The 21,700-nt window shown below is 42.7% G+C and overlaps 1 protein-coding gene across 2 annotated transcripts in view; it reads right to left on the reverse strand.

Moving 5' to 3' along the window:
- Window positions 1-21,700, reverse strand: part of eif2a (eukaryotic translation initiation factor 2A) — a 67,686-nt gene that overhangs the window by 13,275 nt on the left and 32,711 nt on the right. For both annotated transcript variants that reach the window (XM_048541796.2, XM_048541794.2), the window contains exons 7-10: window positions 21,524-21,597; window positions 15,086-15,230; window positions 8,610-8,726; window positions 2,516-3,087 (exon numbers count right to left, since the gene is read on the reverse strand). In XM_048541796.2, coding sequence (XP_048397753.1) covers window positions 2,516-3,087; window positions 8,610-8,726; window positions 15,086-15,230; window positions 21,524-21,597 — 908 coding nt within the window. The remainder of the gene's footprint in view (window positions 1-2,515; window positions 3,088-8,609; window positions 8,727-15,085; window positions 15,231-21,523; window positions 21,598-21,700) is intronic.

Here is a 21,700-nt window from a genome sequence, read left to right on the forward strand (position 1 = left end):
CCTCTGCATGAAAATGTTGACCTTACGTTCCTTTCATATCTTTCCCCTCTCACCATAAACGTATGCCCTCTAGTTTTCGACTCCCTACCCTAGGAATAAGGCCTTGGCTATTTACCCTATCCGTGCTCCTCATGATTTTATAAACTTCTATAAGGTCACCCCTCAACCTCTGATGCTCCAGCGAAAATAGCCCCAGCCTATTCAATCTCTCCCTATAGCTCAAAACCTCCAACCCCTTGTTGTCCATGTAAATCTTTTGTGCACTCTTTCAAGTTAAACAAAATCTTTCCCAAAGCAAGGAGACCAGAACTCAATACAATGTTCTGAAAGTGGCCTAACCAATGTTCTGTATAGCTGCAACAAGACCTCCCAACTTCTACACTCAATGCACTGACCAATAAAGGCAAGTGTATTAAATGACTACTTCACAACCCTGTCTACCTGGGATTCCACCTTCAAGGAGCTATGAACCTGCACCCCAAGGTCGCTTTGTTCAGCAACACTCCCCAGGGCCCAACAATTAAGTATATAAATCCTGTTCTGGTTTGCCTTAATAAAATGCAACACCTGTCATTTATCTAAATTAAACTCCAGCCTGTCTACCCATCAGAACAAGATCCTATTGTACTCTGAGATAATCTTCTTCACCATCTACATCGTCGTCTTCAAACTTATTAACCATCACCTTATATTCACATTCAAATCATTTATATGAATGATAAAAAGCAGTGGACCAGCACCAATCTTCGAGGCACACTGCTGGTCACAGGCCTACAATCAGAAAAACAACCCTCTACCACCACCCTCAAGCCAATTTTGTATCCAAATGGCTCGCTTTCCCTGGGCTCCATGTGATCTAACCTTACTAGCCAGTCTACCACACGGAACCTTGTAAAATGCCTTGCTGAAGTCCATATAGACAACATCCACTGCTCTGCCCTCATCAATCTTAACACTCACATTGTAAAGATAATGCAGTACACAGTAATAAAAGAGAGCATCTCTTCAGTTCAGTTTAATACAAACATGAAGGGAAAGAAGTGTAAATGAATCATTCAAGCACTGGGTACAGCGTACTTGATAATGCAGGAGGCATTCCAGATGTGCATTTCAAACTTCTGAATGCTAAAAGCCAGAAAAAAAGCTGCAGTTTTAACTGTGATGTAGGTGTCACCAGGAACATAAGTAACTGGTGCAATCACTCACAAGATGTGTCCCTCAGAGAGCTCCCTTTGGAATCATGGAACATGTTGCTCCATATACAGTTGAAATGTCCTGTATTTATTAAGGCTAACGCAAAAGGACGCATACATGTGTATACAGCAAACTTTGTCTTAACAGGCACTCTCGATAAACCCGCAAAAATTACATAACTGAAGTACTATAAGTTTACTGCATTATCACGATCTCCACGATACCTTAGTAGTCAATTGAGTATGCGAGAGGGACGGCTCTCTGCTGATAAGTTTTATTTAAGGCAAAGTTGCAGTATTATATAAGGGATTTATGCTGTAAATAAGTTATAATATTGATATGAATAGCCCCTGCTTTGCTGACTGTAGGGATCCACTGTGTGAAGGAGTTGCATACCAACACAGAAACATAGAAGATAGGAGCAGGAGTAGGCCATTCAAGCCTGGTCCACCATTCAATCTGATCATGGCTGATCATCAAGCTCAATACACTAATGCCACCCGCTCCAATATCCATTGCTCCCTTTGGCTACATTTAACTCCTTGAAAACACAATGTTTTGGCCTCAATCAATTTCCGCATTAGTGAATTCCATAGGCTCACCATTCTGTGGGTGGAGAAATTGCTCCTTATCTCAGTGCTATAGGGTTTATCCTTTATCCTTAAAATGTGACACCTGGCTCTGGACTCCCCCAACATCTAACCTGTCCAGTAGTGTTACAAATTTATACGTTTCTATGAGAAACTCCCTCATTCTTCCAAACTCCAGCAGATACATTCCTAACCGACGCAATCTCTCCTCATAGATCAGTCCTATCATTCCAGGAATCAATTTTATAAACCTCCGCTGCACTCTCTCTATAACAAGAATATCCTTCCTCAGATAAGGAGGCCAAGCTGCACACAATTTCCAGGTGTGGTCTCGCCAATGTCACGTCTAATTGCAGCAAGGCATCCTTGTTCCTGTAGTGATGAAGAATTTTATAAACGCACTGAAATGACAGTGATCAAATCTTTCAGGAGGGATTGAATCCACAGCTTTTAACCCAGAGTGAATGAAAGGGTTCAGATGCATTAAAATCCAACCTTCCCATTTTTTATTTCCCTATCAAATTCATAGCAGGCTGTTAAATTTTTTGATAGAATAGGAATGTCGGGCATTTTTATACTGAGTTCTGAAATATTAATTTGACTTCAATATACATTCAGAACAGACTTCTGATGATGGGAAATTAATAGCAAGAGCAAAAGAAAACTATTAAAAGTTGTACAGATGTTAAAAAGGGAACCCAAACTCAAATAAGCAAATGTACTACACTCACCAATTTTGAGCTCGTTACTGGCTTGTTTCTCAATGCTGGGGGTCTGTAAGCCTGTGCAGGTTTGACATCAATACTAGGGACATCATTGGGAACAGTCTGATATTTGATCGGCTTTTCTGGGAAAGACCCATCTACAAAAGGCTGCCATTGCACTTCCCAGAGCTCAGAGTTCGATGGCACTTCAACTTTATGACGGACGGCGCCACTGTAGTGCCAGATTTTGTAGCCATTGCTAACCCGTAGTCTTGGTGAGCAGGTTGCTGTTACAATGTGCTCTCCATCTGGGCACCATGAGAAGAAGGTTGTATCTGCAGCTTGGGGCTTAGAAATTTGCTTGTACTTTTTTACGTCCCACACTTCCATTTGTCCTCGGAGGTTTCCAAAGCCCGCCAGCACAAGGATGTGTCCCTGAGGGCTGTAGAAGGCCGCATTCCGAGGGCCAGTGCCAAAATCAAAGACAGGGTCACACTTGTGGTTGAAGACTGTAGCTTTAGCAGGCATGAAACCATACACAGCACAAAATTCAAGTGAGTTTGGATTCCAGATAACATCATAAATTGGGCCATTTTTTGCTGAAAGAGAAAATTGTTTCAACAATAAGATGCTGTCAATCCATCTGAAAATGACAATAACATTACATAGTGTCTTTAATAGAGAAAAGATGTGCAAGAACACTTCACAGAGGGGTAATCCTAGAAAAATGGATTCCAAACTAAACAAGATATTAAGAATATTTGGTGAGGTGGTGGCATTGTTGCTCGAGTCAGGATCATAAGTTCAAGCCTTCTCACAGACTTTAGCATAAATTTAGGTGACAGCCTTTGTAGCGCTGTAGGAATGCCAGAATAAATGAAGGTCATGCAAGTTTAACTGTGTGCAAGTGATCCAACAGTACGTCGAGAAGGTTAGGGAGTTCTCCCAATGCTCTAACAAATATTCACACCCTCAAAACTCAAGTAAAACTCAAGAAGTTCTGCTCATTGATTAACCTGCTAATTGTGGATCCTTTTTTTGCTCTGATTGATAACAATAGTAATTGTTCTTCAAAATGCAATCCATAAGATGAAAAGCAACCTGGGACATGACAAAGGCCTGAGAAGGCACACTACAAACACAAGTTTCTTCAGTCTATACAGCTTATTCCAGTGCATTCCCTGTCAGTCTTATATCAAACACCCTTCAGAAACTTCAGCTAACCCAAAACTTTCACAAATTCCAACACATTTTATTCACTCATCACCTCTGTTCTGGCTAATCTACAATGGCTCTTGGTCATGCAACACTTTGATTTTAAATTTGATTTCTTCATTTTCAATTTCCTACCATATCTTTCCCCTTCCTTATCTCTATAACTGTCTTCACCTCTACAACCCCCTGAAATTTCTGCCCTCTTCCAATTCCAATCTCTTGTGCATCCTCAATTTTTAATCACACCATCATTGAAGGCTGTACCTTCAGCTGCCTCCTCAAGATGTGGAATTTCAGCACTAAACTGGCCCATCTCTACCTCCCCTTTTAAGACATTCCTTAAAACCTATGCCTTTGACCATGCCTATGGTCACTTATCCTCATGTATCCTGATGTGTTTCACTGTTAAATTTTGTTTAACAACAGTCTGTTGAAGTGTCTTCAGATATTCAAGGTGTATATGAATAGCAGTTGTTGTCAACTTGAGAAGCAGTAAACTGCACTAAATGGGCACATTGAGCTATTGAAGTTTACAGCAGAATAGCAGGTCAATTCACCAAGTCTCGTTAGATAATACCTTCCAAACCTATAACTTCCAAACTTATAATGATCTAACAAAGCAAGGGCAGCCAATACATGGGAATACTACCAGCAGCAAGTTCCCCTCCAAGTCACTCATTATCCTGATTTGTGGGATTGTGGATACACCTAAGCCTAACAGATTCCAGGGTTTCAAGAAGGCATCTTGCCACCAGCTTCTCCAGGGCAACGAGAAGTGGGCAATAAATCCTGGTCCTGTCAGTGATACCCATTTCCTGGATTGAATTGAAAAAAATATTTAGTCTATGGCACCTGGTCACGTTCTGACGCATTATACAACACAGCCACCATACAGCTAGAGAGTAAGTAAGACAGAGAATAGTAATGAGCTCATTAGCTTTTGGAGGGGCATAACTGGTGGAATAACCCAAACAGTAAAATCCTGGAAGTCTTAAGTTGTCCAACCAGCATCAGGAAAGACAGTCATAAGCAACAACATGGCAATTTTCTCTTATTTTTGCCTTTCTGATTAGTAGAAAATATTGCACTGAAAGAATTCCACCAGGATCCTTTCTATAAAGTCACTTATATTTCATAAGGTAAATTATATAAAGAAGTCATTCAGCTTTTCATTTCTCATCCATCTATACAACAATTGTGCTCCTTCATGACAGCATCCAGCTCTTTCTTGTGTCTACTGCTGGCATTTATTCATTTCAACATCTGTATTTGGCTTTCTGTCCGATTTTAATTGACAGCAATGTTCTACATTCCACTAGACAGCTCCACATCCAACAGCAGAGATCAGAAATATGAAAAAGCCTGGTTCCTGCTGGCTATATGCAGGTGTAGAATCAGGAATGCTCTGCCACAGTAAGACATCTTGAGTGCTCCACTTGATTCATGACGGCTGTCCTCAGTACAATTCAGTGAATTAAGTATCTGATTAGAAAGTGGAGAATAGCCTATCCCAGTTAACACAAGTATGTGGGAAACCCAGGCAAATATCCACGTCTAATCAATCAATAAAAACAGCAAACCAACAGGGTTCCAAACTCTAGTTGGCCACATTCCTGGACAGCTTATCATGTGACATCTGATCTTACTGCAGCTTCCAAATGTTTCGGCATTCGCTGTACAAAGGTCATCATCAACATATTTAACCCACTCTTCAAATGTACTGAATCCCGCAGTAATGACACTAAGCCCAGCCATTTCCATTAATTTGCTGAATTGTTAGGAAATAATGATGGCGATTTTTGACTATTCATGAAAGAACTCATTTTATTTCAACTACAACCAAAAATGCAATTATAAAATAAACAAATCTGAGAAAACACACGAGAGAAATCGTGTAACCACGGCAGCAGTTTTAAATTAGCAGTGCACTGCAGTCTTTGCAATGCCTGCAGACTACATTGTGATTTAAAATGTGACAGTATTAGCAATTGTACAGTAGCAACAAAACAAATACACACCAAGCGAATCTTTAATCGGTTGCAACCTCTATGCATGAAAATTACTGTTAACAGTAGAGAGAGTTGAAATTTTCAGAAAGCAGATAGGCAACGCCTGAGACTAAAGAGCCAGGAATGACAGTGGGATGGGAACTGCAAATACTAACTGCAGAAGCAGCTCAGCTGAACCACAAATGCCAAGTGTTTCTCTTCCAGGTTGTGAGCAATCTTCCTTGAGAGACCAATCTTCAATTCTGTTTGGGAGAGCTGGTTACCCCATTCCGAGAATATTATAGAAACAGTTGGGGCGGCACGGTGGCTCAGTGGTTAGCACTGCTGCCTCAGAGCACCAGGGACCCAGGTTTGACTCCCCCAATTCCCCCATTGGACAATCTCCAAATGTCCGTGTGGAGATTGCGCATTCTCCCCATGTCTGCGTGGGTTTCCTCTGGGTGCTCCGGTTTCCTCCCACAGTCCAAAGATATGCAGGCTAAATTGTCCATAGTGTTCAGGGATGTGTGGATTAGGTGGGTTATAGGGGTATGGGTCTGGTTGGGATGCTCTGAGGATTGGTGTGGACTTGTTGGGCCGAAGGGCCTGTTTCCACACTGTAGGGATTGTATGGAATACTTATGTTGAAGCTGACAACTTCAGGCAGAAGGTGTAATTTCTATGCTCCGTATTAATGTATCACAAATGGCCATGATAATCAATTGACAATCTCTAACCTTTTAGAGAATTGGATTTCAATCTAGAACAACCCAAATGTCTCAAATCTAATGCCTGAGAATTTTCATTGGATCAATTATGTGCATCACAGGTGGCACAGACATCTCAGGAACTGGTCATTGACTTCAGGAAGCAGAGTGGAGGGCACACCCCTGTCTGCATTATGAGTGCTGAGGTGGAGATGATCAAAAGCGAAGATCCTGGGAGTGACAAACAACAACAGCCACCTGTTCTGGTCTCCCCATGTTGACACAATGGTCAAGAAAGCATAGCAATGCTTCTACTTCCTCAGGAGGCTAAGGAAATTTGGCATGGCCGTAAAAACTCTTACAAATTTTTATTGATGCACCATGGAAAGCATCCTATCTGGATGCATGACAGTTTGGCATGGCAACTGCTTTTTCCAAGACTGAAAAAAACTCTAGAGAGTTGTGAACACAGCCCAGTCCATCACACAAACCAGTCTCCTATCCACTGACTTCATCTATACTTCCCACTGCATTGGGAAGGTAACCAAAATAATTAAAGACCCCTCCTCCCCCAGTTACCCCTCTTCCATCCTCCTCCAATGGGCAGAAGATATAAAAGTTTCCTACTGTGATCAGACTTTTGAATGGACCTCTTTAATGTTGTTGTTCATCTCTCTTTGCACCTTCACTGTGGCTATTGTATAGAGCTTGTATAGAACAATCTGCCTACAAAGCACATAAGACAACTTTTCACTGTACTGTAATATGTGACAGTAACAAATAAAATTGATCAAATCAGTCAATATTTGTGATTTCTATAATTCAACTTTTCTAATAAGTTAACCTTTATCTACAAATAACATGCAAATTTGATTTGTTAAAAGGAAATCCTAGATGTTTACAGCCAATCACTGATGTGTGACTTACTGCCCTTGACATCTCAAGGCTGTATTTAGCCAAGTGTGTCGTCAAGGCGCCTGAGCAAAACGATCACCAATCGTAATCAGAGGGAAAACTCTCTACTGTTGGGAGTCAAAGGAAGAGATTGCTGTTGTTAAAGTCCAGTCATCTCAGTTTCAGAATATCTCTGCAGCTGTCCTTACAGTCATGTTCAAGGCCTAACTACTTCAGCTACTTCATCAATAACCTTGCCTCCAGCATAAAGTCAAAAGTGGGGATGTTTGTTGATGATCAATATCCAGCACCATCACTACCCCTCAGATACTGAAGTAGTCCATGTCCAAATGCAGGAAGACCTAAATGATGCAGGAAGACCAAAATGGGCTGACAAGTGGTAAGTAATATTCATGTCACACAAGTGCTATGGAATGACCAGCACCAACAAGTGAGGATCTAATCATCACTCCCAGTCATTCAACAGGCTTACAATCACTGAATTGCCCACTATCAACATTGTGGAGACTTATCACTGATCAGAAACTGAACTGGATTAGCTACAGAAGTACTGTGAATAAAACAACACATTCGAGGCTAGCAATCTTGCAGTGAGTAGCTCACCTTCTGACTCCCAAAGCCTGTCCACCATCTACAAGGCATAGGTCAGATGTGTGCTGTAATATTCCCGACTTGCCTGGATAAGTGCAGGTCTACCAAAACTCAAGCAGCTTGACACCATCCGGGACAAAGGAGCCCACACAATTGGTACCATATCTACATATACTTACTCCCTTCTTCACCAATCCTCAGTAGTAGCTGTATGAACCACCCACAAGATACATTGCAGAAATTCACCAAGAGTCCTTCCAATCACCAACTATCACCCTACAGGGCCAAGAATAGCCAATCCATGGGAACACCATCACCTGAAAGTTCCTCTCCAAGCCATACAGTATCATGACTTGGAAATATATTGCCCTTCTTCATTCAGCATCGTGGGGTCAAATTCCTGGAACTCCCTCTGTAATAGCATTGTGGGTCCACCTCCATCAAGTGGGCTGCAACAATTCAAGAAGTCAACTCACCATCACCTTTTTAAGGGCAACTGGGGATCAGCAATTAATGCTGCCCAGCCAGCAATGCGCGCACACACACACCATGACTGAATTTTTAAACAATATCCTCGATACTGTTTTGTAACAAATAGATTTCCTTAAGCAAGAAAAGTTTGCTTCTACTCACCAAACAACCAACAGACATTAATAGCTCTCAGAATATATTCTGAAAAAACAAACGTGAAAAAAGAATACATACGCAGTTGCACTAATGCACTTTCTCCATTAGATGCTATATAGTGCAGGGTTTGTTCACCATAATATGATGCTCCAGACTTGTCCACATCCGTGCTGGCTATCACCAATACAGCAGTTCCTGAAGGAAGACAGCACCTATGAAAAATCTCAGGCATGCACCAAATTGCATCAACATAGTACTTAACACCTTTGAAATACCTCAGGGTACTTCACACGACCCTTACCCAACAGTAAAATGTGAAACAAAAGCTGAAAGAACTGCCGATGCTGTAAAGCAGGAACAAACACAAAGTTGCTGGAAAAGCTCAGCAGGTCTGGCAGCAGCTGTGAAGGAAAAATCAAAGTTAACGTTTCAGGTCCGGTGACCATTCCTCAGAACAGTTCAGGTAGGTAGTGGAGATATAAAACTGATATCCCAAATTATATCCTTACCCAACAATTCACACTTGTACTTTCTATCAGGGTTTACTGAATAGTGATCAGAAAGCAAGAACTCTGTCTCATTTCTCTCTCTCTCTCTCTCGAACTGACAGGAGAATTGCAACAGTGCTATTGTGACCTTCTGGAACATTATTCGCAGTGTGGTTTGATACAACGATGGGTGATTATGGCATCCAAAAAGTTATTGTTATGTCTTTATGTTTGAGTGGTCACTTGCTGAGTTCCTTCTTTGAAACAGAAATCCCAAAATCTGAAGTCAAAAAATTCAGAGCAGTAACTTAATAGAACTGAAAAGGGAACAGTATTGCTCTGCAACTTACATTAGCTTAAGAAATTCAATGACCAATAATGTCAAAATACTGACACAGCCAAAACAATGAAATTTAATTTGGCTCTGAGGCCACAAGATGGCCACATTCGGCATCAGAGCCACAGAAAATGGGTTCATATCATTAACAGGCCCTTTGGCCCATGATGTCTCCACAGGGAGAATTCCCATTCTCAGTACCACAATCTTGGAGGAGGAGTGAGGAAAAATAAAGGAGGACCCAGCAACAGCCAAGACAAATGTGAAAAGGTGTGCTCATCTGATTTTAGTGACTGAACATACAAACAGCTTGTTTTTGCCTTGCAACAAATGAGCCTAAAGAACCAAGGCAAAAGGCTAAACCTTGACTATTTGGAATGAGATTCAGGCTACATTAAAGTGTAGCATACTTAATAAATGCTTTAAAAATTTGCATTTATCCCTTCATTGATTGGAGGGTCTTGAGTCAAACACACTGACCATCGCAGTCAGTTGAACCAGTTCAAGCATTCTGCTAATTTTGGTATTCGTAAACCTTCAAGGGGAAAGATTTTTCCCCACTCAGTATGTATTGAGCACCCAAACCGGCTAGACAATATTTCAGCTTAATGCAATATGTCTTAACTACAACTCACTGCAAATATGGCATACTTATACAAAGATTATGGAGAATGTAGATTGAGGGTGCTATTTGGGGGTAAATTCATATCTGTCATGTGGGAATCTTTTAAAGGCCAGTTGATTAAAGTCCAGGGCCAGCACGATCCTGTGAAAGTGAAGGATAAGGAGGGCAACAGTCAGGATCCTTGGATGATAAGAGTAATTGTGAGCTTAGTCAGAGGGAAAAAGGAGCCATTTATAAGGGTTAGGAAACTGAAGACAGACAGAGCCCTTGAGAAATATAAAGATAGCAGTAAAGAACTTAAATAAGGAGTTTGATAGGCAAAAAGTGATCTTGGCAACCAAGATTAAGGAAAATCCCAAGGCATTTTATATGTATATAAGGAACAAGACTGTAGCTAGGGCAAGTGTAGGTCCACTCAAGGACAAAGGAGGTATTTTATGCGTGGAGTCAGAGGAAGTGGGTGAGGTCCTTAACAACTACTTTGTATCGGTATTCACAAAAGGGGAAGGACATGGCGAGTGGTGAGTATAAAGAGGGGTACATGAATATTCTAGAATATATTGATATAAAAATGGTTTGACGTTTTGAAAAGCATTAACGGATACAAGTCCGCAGGATCTGATAGGATCTATCCCTCAATAGTGAAGGACATGAGGGAGGGAATTGCTGGGACCTTGTACAAAATCTTTGTATACTCCTTAGTTACAGGTGAGATCCCAGACGACTGGAGAGTGGCCAATGTTGTCCCTTTGTTGAAGGAGGAGAACAAGGGTAACCCATGAAATTACACGTCAGTGAGCCACATGTCAGTAGTAGGGAAATTAGAACATAGAACATAGAACATTACAGCACAGTACAGGCCCTTCGGACCTCGATGTTGTGCCGACCTGTCATACCGATCTCAAGCCCATCTACCCTACACTATTCCATGTACGTCCGTATGCTTATCCAATGACGACTTAAATGTACCTAAAGTTGGCAAATCTACTACCGTTGCAGGCAAAGCGTTCTATTCCCTTACTACTCTGAGTAAAGAAACTACCTCTGACATCTATCCTATATCTTTCACCCCTCAATTTAAAGCTATGCCCCCTCATGCTCGCCGTCACCATCCTAGGAAAAAGGGTCTCCCTATCCACCCCTCTGATTACTTTATATGTTTCAATTAAGTCACCTCTCAATCTTCTTCTCTCTAATGAAAACAGCTTCAAGTCCCTCAGCCTTTCCTCGTAAGACCTTCCCTCCATACCAGGCAACATCCTAGTAAATCTCCTCTGCACCCTTTCCAAAGCTTCCACATCCTTCTTATAATGCGGTGACCAGAACTGTACACGATACTCCAAGTGCGGCCGCACCAGAGTTTTGTACAGCTTCACCAGAACCTCTTGGTTCCGGAACTCGATTCCTCTATTAATAAAAGCTAAAACACTGAATGCCTTCTTAACAGCCCTGTCAACCTGGGTGGCAACTTTCAAGGATCTGTGTACATGGACACCGAGATCTCTCTGCTCAGCTACACTACTAAGAATCTGACCATTAGCCCAGTACTTTGCCTTCCAGTTACTCCTATCAAAGTGCATCACCTCACACTTGTCTGCATTAAACTCCATTTGCCACCTCTCAGCCCAGCTCTGCAGCTTATCTATGTCTCTCAGCAATCTTCAACATCCTTCGTCACTATCCACAACTCCACTGACCTTAGTGTCGTCTGCAAATTTACTAACCCATCCTTCCACGCCCTCAATCCAGGTCATTTATAAAAATGACAAACAACAGTGGACCCAACACCGACCCTTGCGGTACACCACTAGTAACTGGTCTCCAGGATGAACATTTCCCATCAACTACCACCCTCTGTCTTCTTTCAGCAAGCCAATTTCCAATCCAAACTGCTATATCTCCCACAATTCCATTCCTCCGCATTTTGTATAATAGCCTATTGTGGGGAACCTTATCGAACGCCTTGCTGAAATCCATATACACCACATCAACCGGTTTACTCTCATCTACCTGTTTGGTCACTTTCTCAAAGAACTCAATAAGGTTTGTGAGGCACGACCTTCCCCTCACAAAACCGTGCTGACTCTCCCTAATCAATTTATTCTTTTCTAGATGATTATAAATCCTAACCCTTATAACCTTTTCCAACACTTTACCAACAACTGAGGTAAGGCTCACTGGTCTATAATTACCAGGGTTGTCTCTACTCCCCTTCTTGAACAGGGGAACCACATTTGCTATCCTCCAGTCATCTGGCACTATTCCTGTAGACAATGATGAGTTAAAGATCAATGTCAAAGGCTCGGCAATCTCCTCCCTGGCTTCCCAGAGGATCCGAGGATAAATCCCATCCAGCCCAGGGACATATCTATCTTCACCCTCTGAAGGATTTCTAATACTTCCTTGTGAACCTCAATCCCACCTACTCTAGTAGCCTGTATCTCAGTATTCTCCTCGACAACATTGTCGTTTTCTAGAGTGAATACTGTCGAAAAATATTCATTTAGCACTTCCCCTAACTCATCTGACTCCACACACAACTTACCACTACTATCCTTGATTGGGCCTAATCTTACTTTCGTCATTCTTTTATTCCTTAAATACCTATAGAAGGCCTTAGGGTTTACCCTGATCCTATCCGCCAACAACTTCTCATGTCTCCTCCTGGCTCTTCTGAGCTCTCTCTTTAGGTCTTTCCTGGCTACCTCGTAGCCCTCAAATGCCCTAACTGAGCCTTCACATCTCATCCTAACATAAGCCTTCTTCTTCCTCTTGACCAGAGATTCCACCTCCTTCGTAAACCACGGCTCCCGCACTCTACAGCTTCCTCCCTGCCTGACAGGTACATACTTATCTAGGACACACAGGAGCTTTTCCTTGAATAAGCTCCACATTTCTAATGTGCCCATCCCCTGCAGTATCCTTCCCCATCCTATGCTCCCTAAATCTTGCCTAATCTCATCGTAATTGCCTTTCCTCCAGCTATAACTCTTCCCCAGTGGTATACACCTATCCCATTCTATCACTAAAGTAAACATAACAGAATTGTGATCGCTATCACCAAAGTGCTCACTTACTTCCAAATCTAACACCTGGCCAGGCTCATTACCCAGTACCAAATCTAATGTGGCTTCGCCCCTTGTTGGCCTATCTACATACTGTGTTAGGAAGCCCTCCTGCACACACTGGACAAAAACTGACCCATCTATAGTACTCGAACTATGGTGTTCCCAGTTAATATTTGGAAAGTTGAAGCCCCCATGACAACTACCCTGTCTCTCTCACTCCTATCGAGAATCATCTTTGCTATCCTTTATTGGCGAAGATACTTAGGGAGAGGATTTATTAATATTTGGAAAAAATATGGACTTGTTACTGATAGGCAGCAAGGCTTTGTGCAGGGGAGGCTGTGTCTCAAAACTTGATTGAGTTTTTGGAGGAAGTGACGGAAATGTTTGATGAGGGCAGGGTGGTAGATGTTGTCTATATGGACTTCAGTAAGGCCTTTGACAAAGTCCATCACAGCAGCCTGATATAAAAGGTGAAGTCACGTGATAGCCAGGGTGCACTAGTAAGATGGATACTGAACTGGCTTGGTCATAGAAGGCAGACAGTAGTGGTGGAAGAGTGTTTTTATGAATTGGTGATCTGGCGTTCCACAGGGATCAGATTAGATTCCCAACAAGTCCACACCGCCCCTTGAAGCATCACACCCAGACCCATCCCCCGATAACCCACATACCCCTGAACACTACGGGCAATTTAGCATTGCTGATCCACCTAGCCTGCACATTTTGGACTGTGGGAAGAAACCAGAGCACCCGAAGGAAACCCACACAGACACAGGGAGAATGTGCAAACTCCACACAGTCATCCGAGGTTGGAATCGAACCCGGGTCCCCGGCGCTGTGAGGCTGCAGTGCTAACTACTGAGCCACCATGCTCCCAAACAGGATCAGAGCTGGGACCAAAGTTATTGGTAATATCTATAAATGAGTTTGAGGAGAATGTGGGTGGCCTGATTAGTAATTTTGCAGATGACATAAAGATTGGAGCTACGGATAGTGAGGAGGATTGCCAGAGGATACAGCAGGACATAGATAGGCTGGAAACTTGGATGGAGAAATGGCAGATGGAGTTTAATTCAGGCAAATGTGAGATGATACATGTTGGAAGGTCTAATACAGTAAACGGCAGAACACTCAGAAGGATTACATACTGAGGGATCTAAGTGTGTACAGGTCCACAGTTCTCTGAAAGTGACAAAACAAGTGGGTAAGCTCATCAAGAAGGTGTATAGCATGCTTGCCTTCATTGCTTGAGATACAGAGTATAAAAATTGGTGAGGCATGTTGCAGTTGTATTGAGCTATTTTTTCGACCACATTTGGAATATTGCATACAGTTCTGGTTACAACAGAGGAACGTGGAGGCTTTAAAGAGGATACAGAAAACGTTCAGCAGGATGTTCTCTCCGTCCCTCATTCAGTCAGAAATTCCAGCTCAGACAGCAATTACGTGGACCACCTGCTTTCTCATTCTAGCAGTACAAAAAACTGAAATGGACTGGACTGAGACTGCAAGCTGTTCACAGGGTCGGAGTCTCAGGTATCCAAAGATCAGGTAATTATTGAAACCTCAGGGCAGGGATGAAAGGTGAGACCCAGGTGACTGGGCTGAGGAGGGTGAAGATGGAGAGACTGAGAAGGCCTTGTGGCACTGGAGGGCAAAGACCCCCTCACCACCCTACTGTTGAATGGAGACAATCCCTCCACCTCTCCATACTGCCTGAGCAGTGTTACCTTCCACTTCCCTGCAAAATGAGGCTGAGCAGGAAATAGCCCATAGGTAAAATAATTAGTATAGAGTAGGAAGAAGTGATTTGGCCCATTTAATCTGGTACAAATAGGCCACTCAAGGGCTTCAATTTGGTTGGAATGGGTGGACAGGCTGGCCTTGGCTTCACCCATGTTACTGTGAAGAGGTCAGAGCAGACAGATGCCTGGTGGGAAGACCATCCGAGGAATTTCATGGACAGCAAACCTGCCAATGGGAGAATGTAAAATTCAGCCCCAAGTGTTATTTTCAATTCAAGTAAACCTTACCTTTTTTATTCCAAAGCATTGTCACTTTGTCAGCCTTAAAAAAACTTTTATTTGCCAAGGCAGAGGCAGGACCTTCGAAGTTGGGGTACTGGTATAATCGAACAAATGATGGTGCACCCTTAGATCCAGGCACGTAAACTGCAACCTTTTACGGTAAGAAAAAGGTAGGGTCTGGTCAATTCTAAATTTGTATTTGATTCTATCGCTTGTGCAGACATCTACTACATCATGTACAGATTCTCACCACTTGATGTAAGGACATCAGCACCAAATAAAAAGACACCGTCACCCTACTGCCAGATATCCCCACTTCATAAAGAAAGGGCAGATATCCCCAACTCTCATATACATCGTGTCACCATTTTTCTTTCTGCTTTGCTTCCTTCTGCAGTATGCTAAGCTTGATGTAATTTTGTCTTCCATTTAAACTCTGATGTCTACACAGGCTTCCTGTCTGCCTCAAGTATTGGTATGTTCCATGGACACGTTCCTCCGCTTCTTTTGCAAGCTAACGTTAAATGTGTCATGTTAGGTGACTGCAATGGGGCGTTAATCATAAATGCACAAACAATGGCATGGAAAGCACAACTCCAAGCCGTCAGTGTGAATTGTCACGACTGACGCTATTGAAAATTCTACTGAAAATTCTAACACTTCTCACCAATTAAAGAAAAGGCAGGGAGACTGTGAAACAGAGCAGAATTAGGGGATATTTCTAATATTAACTTTTATTTAAAAACAAAAAAAAACTGTGGATAATGTAAATCATAGACAAAAATAGAAATTGCTGGAAAGGGAGGGGTGCAGGTGGAGGCAGAGGGTTGAAGCTGGGCAAAGGGGACTTTGGGACAGGGAGAGGACTCTTGTCCAAAGAAATGGGCGTAGAGGAGAAGGTGACCGAAGAAGAGTTTTATTAACTTTTATTTATTATTTTAAAAAGCATTGTTTTATGATGTCTAACATTACAGGCAAACATTTTTTGCCAAATTAAGTAGCTTGACATATAACAAAAGCCCTGGACCTCAAAGGGTCATGGAGTAGTTGTGTAATATATCAGAACTGGAAGGGGATTAGTTAGGAAACAAAAAGCAGACAGTGGACATCAATGTAGCCTTTTCTAGCTGATAGAATGTTACTTCTGTAGTACGGCAAGTGTCATTACTTGGGCCTCAGCTATTTACAGGCTACATTCATGATTTAGATAGTGATAAAGACAGTAATATATCAAAGTTTGCTGATGATACAAAGCTAAGTGGAAAGCAAGCTTGGGAAGAACACACGTAGGCAGGCTTAAGAGTGGGGCAATAAAATGACACAATTTTCATGTGGGAAAGTGTAAAGTAATTCACAGTAGAAAAGCAGAACTTTTAAAACTTGTAAATATTGGTGCTCAAAGAATTCTGACTGTGGTCAGACAAAGAACGTAGCATTTTTGCAGCAGCAGTGGGAACGATGAGAGCAAATACGAGGGGGCTGCTGGGAAGGTATGTTTCCCATTTAAATACTTACCCCATGGATTCAGCAGCCTCCATTTTTGCAGCAGCAGCAGCGGGATCGGTGACAGCGAGGACCAAGGTCCTGCCGGGAAGGTAAGTTCTTCATTTCGACAGCAGAGTTGAGTGGGAGCAGTGGAACTGCACTCTGGGAAGGTGAGTAATCTGATATATTTGGGCAGCGGATAAGGCAGAGGGGAAGGAAAAGGGGTGGAGAAGTTGCATTACTGGTCAAAGAGGATATCACAGCTGTGCTGAAGGATGGCACTATGGAGAGCTCAAGCAGTGAGGCAATATGGGCAGAGCTCAGAAATAGGAAGAGTGCGGTAACAATATTGGGGCTGTACTACAGGCCTCCCAACAGCAAAGATGAGATTGAGGTACAAATATGTAGACAGATTATGGAAAGATGTAGGAGCAACTGGGTGGTGGTGATGGGAGATTTTAATTTTCCCAACATTGACTGGGATCCACTTAGTGTTAGAGGTGTGGATGGATCAGAATTTGTAAGGAGCGTCCAGGAGGGTTTTGTAGAGCAGTATGTAAATAGTCCAACTCGGAAAGGGACCATACTGGACCTGGTGTTGGGGAATGAGCCTGGCCAGATGGTTGAATTTCAGTAGAGGATTACTTTGGGAATAGTGATCATAATTCCGTAAGTTTTAGAATACTCATGGACAAAGACGAGAGTGGTTCTAAAGGAAGAGTGCTAAATTGGGAGAAGGCCAACTATAGCAAAATTCAGCAGGACCTAGGGAATGTGGATTGGGAGCAGCTGTTTGAGGGTAAATCCACATTTGTATGTGGGAGGCTTTTAAAGAGAGGTTGATTAGAGTGCAGAACAGACATGTCCCTGTGAAAATGAGGGATAGAAAGAGCATAGTAGAGAACCATGGATGACAGGTGAAATTCTGAGACTAGCAAAGACGGAAAAGGAAGCATTCATAATGTCTAGGCAACTGAAAACAGACAAAACTTTGGAAGAATATTAGGAAAGTAGTACCAATCTGGAACAAAGGATTAAGAGGGCTAAAAGGGGTCATGAAATATTTTTAGCAAACAGGATTAAGGAAAATCCCAAAGCCTTTTATTCATATATAAGGAGCAAGAAGGTAACTAGAGAAAGAGCACTCAAGGTCAAAGGAAGGAAGTTGTGTGAGGAGTCAGAGAAAATGAGTGAGATTCTAAATGAGCACTTTGCGTTGGTATTCACCGAGGAAAGGGACATGACGGATGTTGAGGTTAGAGACAGGCGTTTGTTTACTCTTGGTCAAGTCAACAAAACGAGGAGGTAACTGTTTGGTATTCTAAAAGGCATTAGGATGGACAAGTCCCCAGGTCTGGATGGGATCTATCCCAGGTTACTGAGGGAAGCAAGAGACGAAATAGCTGGGGCCTTAACAGATGTCTTTGCAGCGTCTTTGAGCATGGTGAGGTCCCGGAGGACTGGAGAATTGCTAATGTTGCCCCCTTGTTTAAGAAGGGTAGCAAGCATAATCCAGGTAATTGTAGACTGGTGAATTTGACATCAGTGGTAGGGAAGCTGCTGGAGAAGATACTGAGGGATAGGATCTATTTACATTTGGAAGAAAATGGGCTTATTAGTGATAGGCAGCATGGCTTTGTGCAGGGAAGGTCATGTCTTACCAACTTTATTGAATTCTTTGAGGAAGTGACAAAGTTAATAGATGAGGGAAGGGCTGTAGATGTCACACACATGGGCTTCAGTAAGGCATTTGATAAGGCTCCCCATGGGAGGGTGATGGAGAAAGTGAAGTCGCATGGGGTCCAGGGTGTACTAGCTAGATGGATAGAGAACTGGCTGGGCAACAGCAGACAGAGAGTTGTAGTAGAAGGGAGTTTCTTAAAATGGAGAATTGTGACCAGTGGTGTTCCACAGGGATCCGTGTTGGGACGGTGTCGCAGATGACGCTGAGATTGGTGGAGGAGCAGATAGAGAAGGGGATTATCAGAGATTACAGCAGAATATAGATAGACTGGAGAGTTGGGCGGATAAATGGCAGATGGAGTTCAATCTGGGCAAATGCGAGATGATGCATTTTGGAAGATCCAATTCAAGAGCGAATTATATGGTAAATGGAAAAGCCCTGGGGAAAACTGATGCACAGGGAGATATGGGTATTCAGGTCCACTGAACCCTGAAGATGGCAATGCAGGTCGATAGAGTGGTCAAGAAGGCATACGGCATGCTTTCATTCATCAGACGGGGTACTGAGTACAAGAGTTGGCAGGTCATGTTACAGTTGTATAGGACCTTGGTTCAACTACATTTGGAACACTGTGTACAGTTCTGAATTGCCACATTACCAAAAGGATGTGGATGCTTTGGAGAGGGTGCAGAGGAGGTTCACCAGGATGTTGCCTGGTATGGAGGGTGCTAGCTATGAAGAGAGGTTGAGTAGATTAGGATTATTTACATTAGAAAGACGGAGGTTGAGGTGGGGGGGCCTGATTGAGGCCTACAAAATCATGAGAGATATAGACACTGTGGATAGAAAGAAGTTTCTCCCCCAGAGTGGGGGACACCAGGGTGTCATGATTTCAAGGCAAGAGGGGAAAAGTGTAAGGGTGATGTGTGTGGAAAGTTCTTCGCAGAAGGTGGTGGGTGCCTGGAAGGCGTTGCCAGCGGAGGTGGTACAGGCGGGCATGATAGCATCATTTAAGATGTATCTAGACAGATATACGAATGGGCAGGGAGCAGAGGGATACAGATCCTTGGAAAACAGGTGACAGGTTTAGGTAGAGGATCTGGATTGGCGCAGCCTTGGAGGGCCGAAGGGTCTGTTCCTTGCTGTAACTTTCTGTGTTCTTTGTTCTTTGAAGTTAAAGTGCAGGTACAGCAGGCAATTTATGAAAGCAAATAACATGGTGGCATTTACTTCAAGAAGATTTGAATACAAGAGTAAGTCTTGCCACAATTCTACGGGGTTTTGGCAAGACCATATCTGGAACACCATCTGCAGCTCTGGTCACTTCAGCCAAGTAATGGTAAATTTGCATTGCAGGTAATACAAGAAAACTTCATTAAATTAGTTCCTGTGGTCAGGTGGCTGGGCCATGTTTAGTCATGGAGAAAATTAGACCTGTATTTTCTGGAGTTTAGAAAACTGAGAAGTGATCTCGCATATGCAAGATTCTGAAGAAATTCGATAGGGTAGACTGAGAGATGGTTTCCAGTGGTTGGGGCATCTAAAATACTTGGGGCACAGTTTTAAGTGAGGAGCTGATAATTTTGTAGAGATTATGAAAATTTACTGCATTCAAAAGGTGTGGATCTTTGGAATTCTCTACCCCAGAGGGTTATGGATGCTCAATCGCAGAGTATGTAGAACACTGGATAGAAAGACTTTTGGTATCTCAGGAAACCAAAGGATATAGGGAGTAGGTAGAAAAATTGAATTCAAGCCCAAGATCAGCCATGATCAGAGAGAATGGTGGAGCAGACCTGACAAAGCCATATGGTCTCCATTTGCCCCTGGAATCATTCCCGACAGTGTGAAAGCAGGCCATTCAACCCATCAAATCCACATCGACCCTCCGAACAGCATTTAACCTAGTCCCAACACCCTATCCTATCTCTGTAACCTTGCATTTACCTTGGCTAATCCACCTAATCTACACATCCCTGGACAGTTTGGGACAATTTGGTGCAGCCAATCCACCTAACCTGCACATCTTTGGACCATAGGAGGAAACTGGAGCACCCAGAGGAAACCACTCAGGCACGGGGAGAATGTGCAAACTCCACACTGACAGTCACCTGAGGATGGAAGTGAACCTGGGTCCCTGGCGCTGTGTGGCTGCAGTACTAACCGCTGAGCCACCATGCCACCTGCTTATTGTGTATTTTTATAAGCGAGTGTAAATGAATTGAAGTGAAGTCACCATGCTCCCAGGGCTGTTCTCATGTTACAGGGGAGGTCGAAAAGCTAACGCTTTCATGGTGACCTCGGCTGACCTATGCCATTGGCGTCACTCTGCATTAGAAATCAGCTGTCCAGCCAATTGAGCTAACTGACCCCCAAATGAGTAGGATTTAGATGCTGAGCCACAGAGCCATTAAAGTTCTGGAGGCTGTGCGGAGAAAAATCACAAGGCTGACCCCTGATGGTGTATGGTTAAATTATAGTGAAAATTGGCAAAATTTGGGATTTTCCTCTGCTGTTGGGGACAACGTAGGAGCAGCAGAGGGGACCACAAGAATTAATGTCTTGGTTCAGACCAAATTTTCCTTTTGTACATTCTATGTAAATGCTGTGTATGTAAATATAAATAATCTGGGAAAGGTAAATTCACATTAAATTGTACCTGTAGCTCAGGGGAGAAAGGTTCAAATCATCAAAAGACAAACATTAGATTGGCGCTAAGAACACGGTGGTATGGTGGCTCAGTGGCTAGCACTGCTGCCTCACAGCACCAGGGACCCGGGTTCGATTCCACTCTTGGGTGAGTGTCTGTGTGCACATTCTCCCCATGTTCTCCGGGTGCTCCAGTTTCCTCCCACAGTCCAAAAATGTGCAGGTGAGGTAGATTGGCCATGCTAAATTGCTACTGCAGGGATTCTATGATTCTACAATTCTAAGTGCATCACATAAGGAGTGACTGATGCTAGGAATGAATCCAAGAATAATTTGAAGTACAGGTGGATTCTGCAATGAAACTGATTGGGGTGATGGAAGGATATTGGAGTTGTGGTGGGTAATTTGAGCTGGAATAAGCTAAATGTACTTTCTCATTTCTCACAGAAGCAAGATACGCAAAATAAATGTCGCAGTTAAATTAATCAAAATAAGCAGCCAACCTTAAAATACTTCTATAATTCTAACTACGAAATGGTTTTACTCAACAACAAACATCCTTATAAATGTACTAGTGGAAAATAATGAGCAAAACACATAACAAGTAGAAGTGAATGATGAAGTACCTTGCAGGGCTGAGCTCCTGGTGACAAAGCAAAATCTGCTACGTTCTGCAAATGGAGTTTGTTCGCTATTTTACCTGAATTGGGGAAAATCAACATTATTTAAAATGGTCCACAGAATGTTGTTTTGTAACGTTCCATTACATTATCTATATATGAGCAAACATTATGAGGAAATTT

This window comes from Stegostoma tigrinum, chromosome 14 (assembly GCF_030684315.1).
Source record: "Stegostoma tigrinum isolate sSteTig4 chromosome 14, sSteTig4.hap1, whole genome shotgun sequence".
NCBI classification, from domain to species: domain Eukaryota; kingdom Metazoa; phylum Chordata; class Chondrichthyes; order Orectolobiformes; family Stegostomatidae; genus Stegostoma; species Stegostoma tigrinum.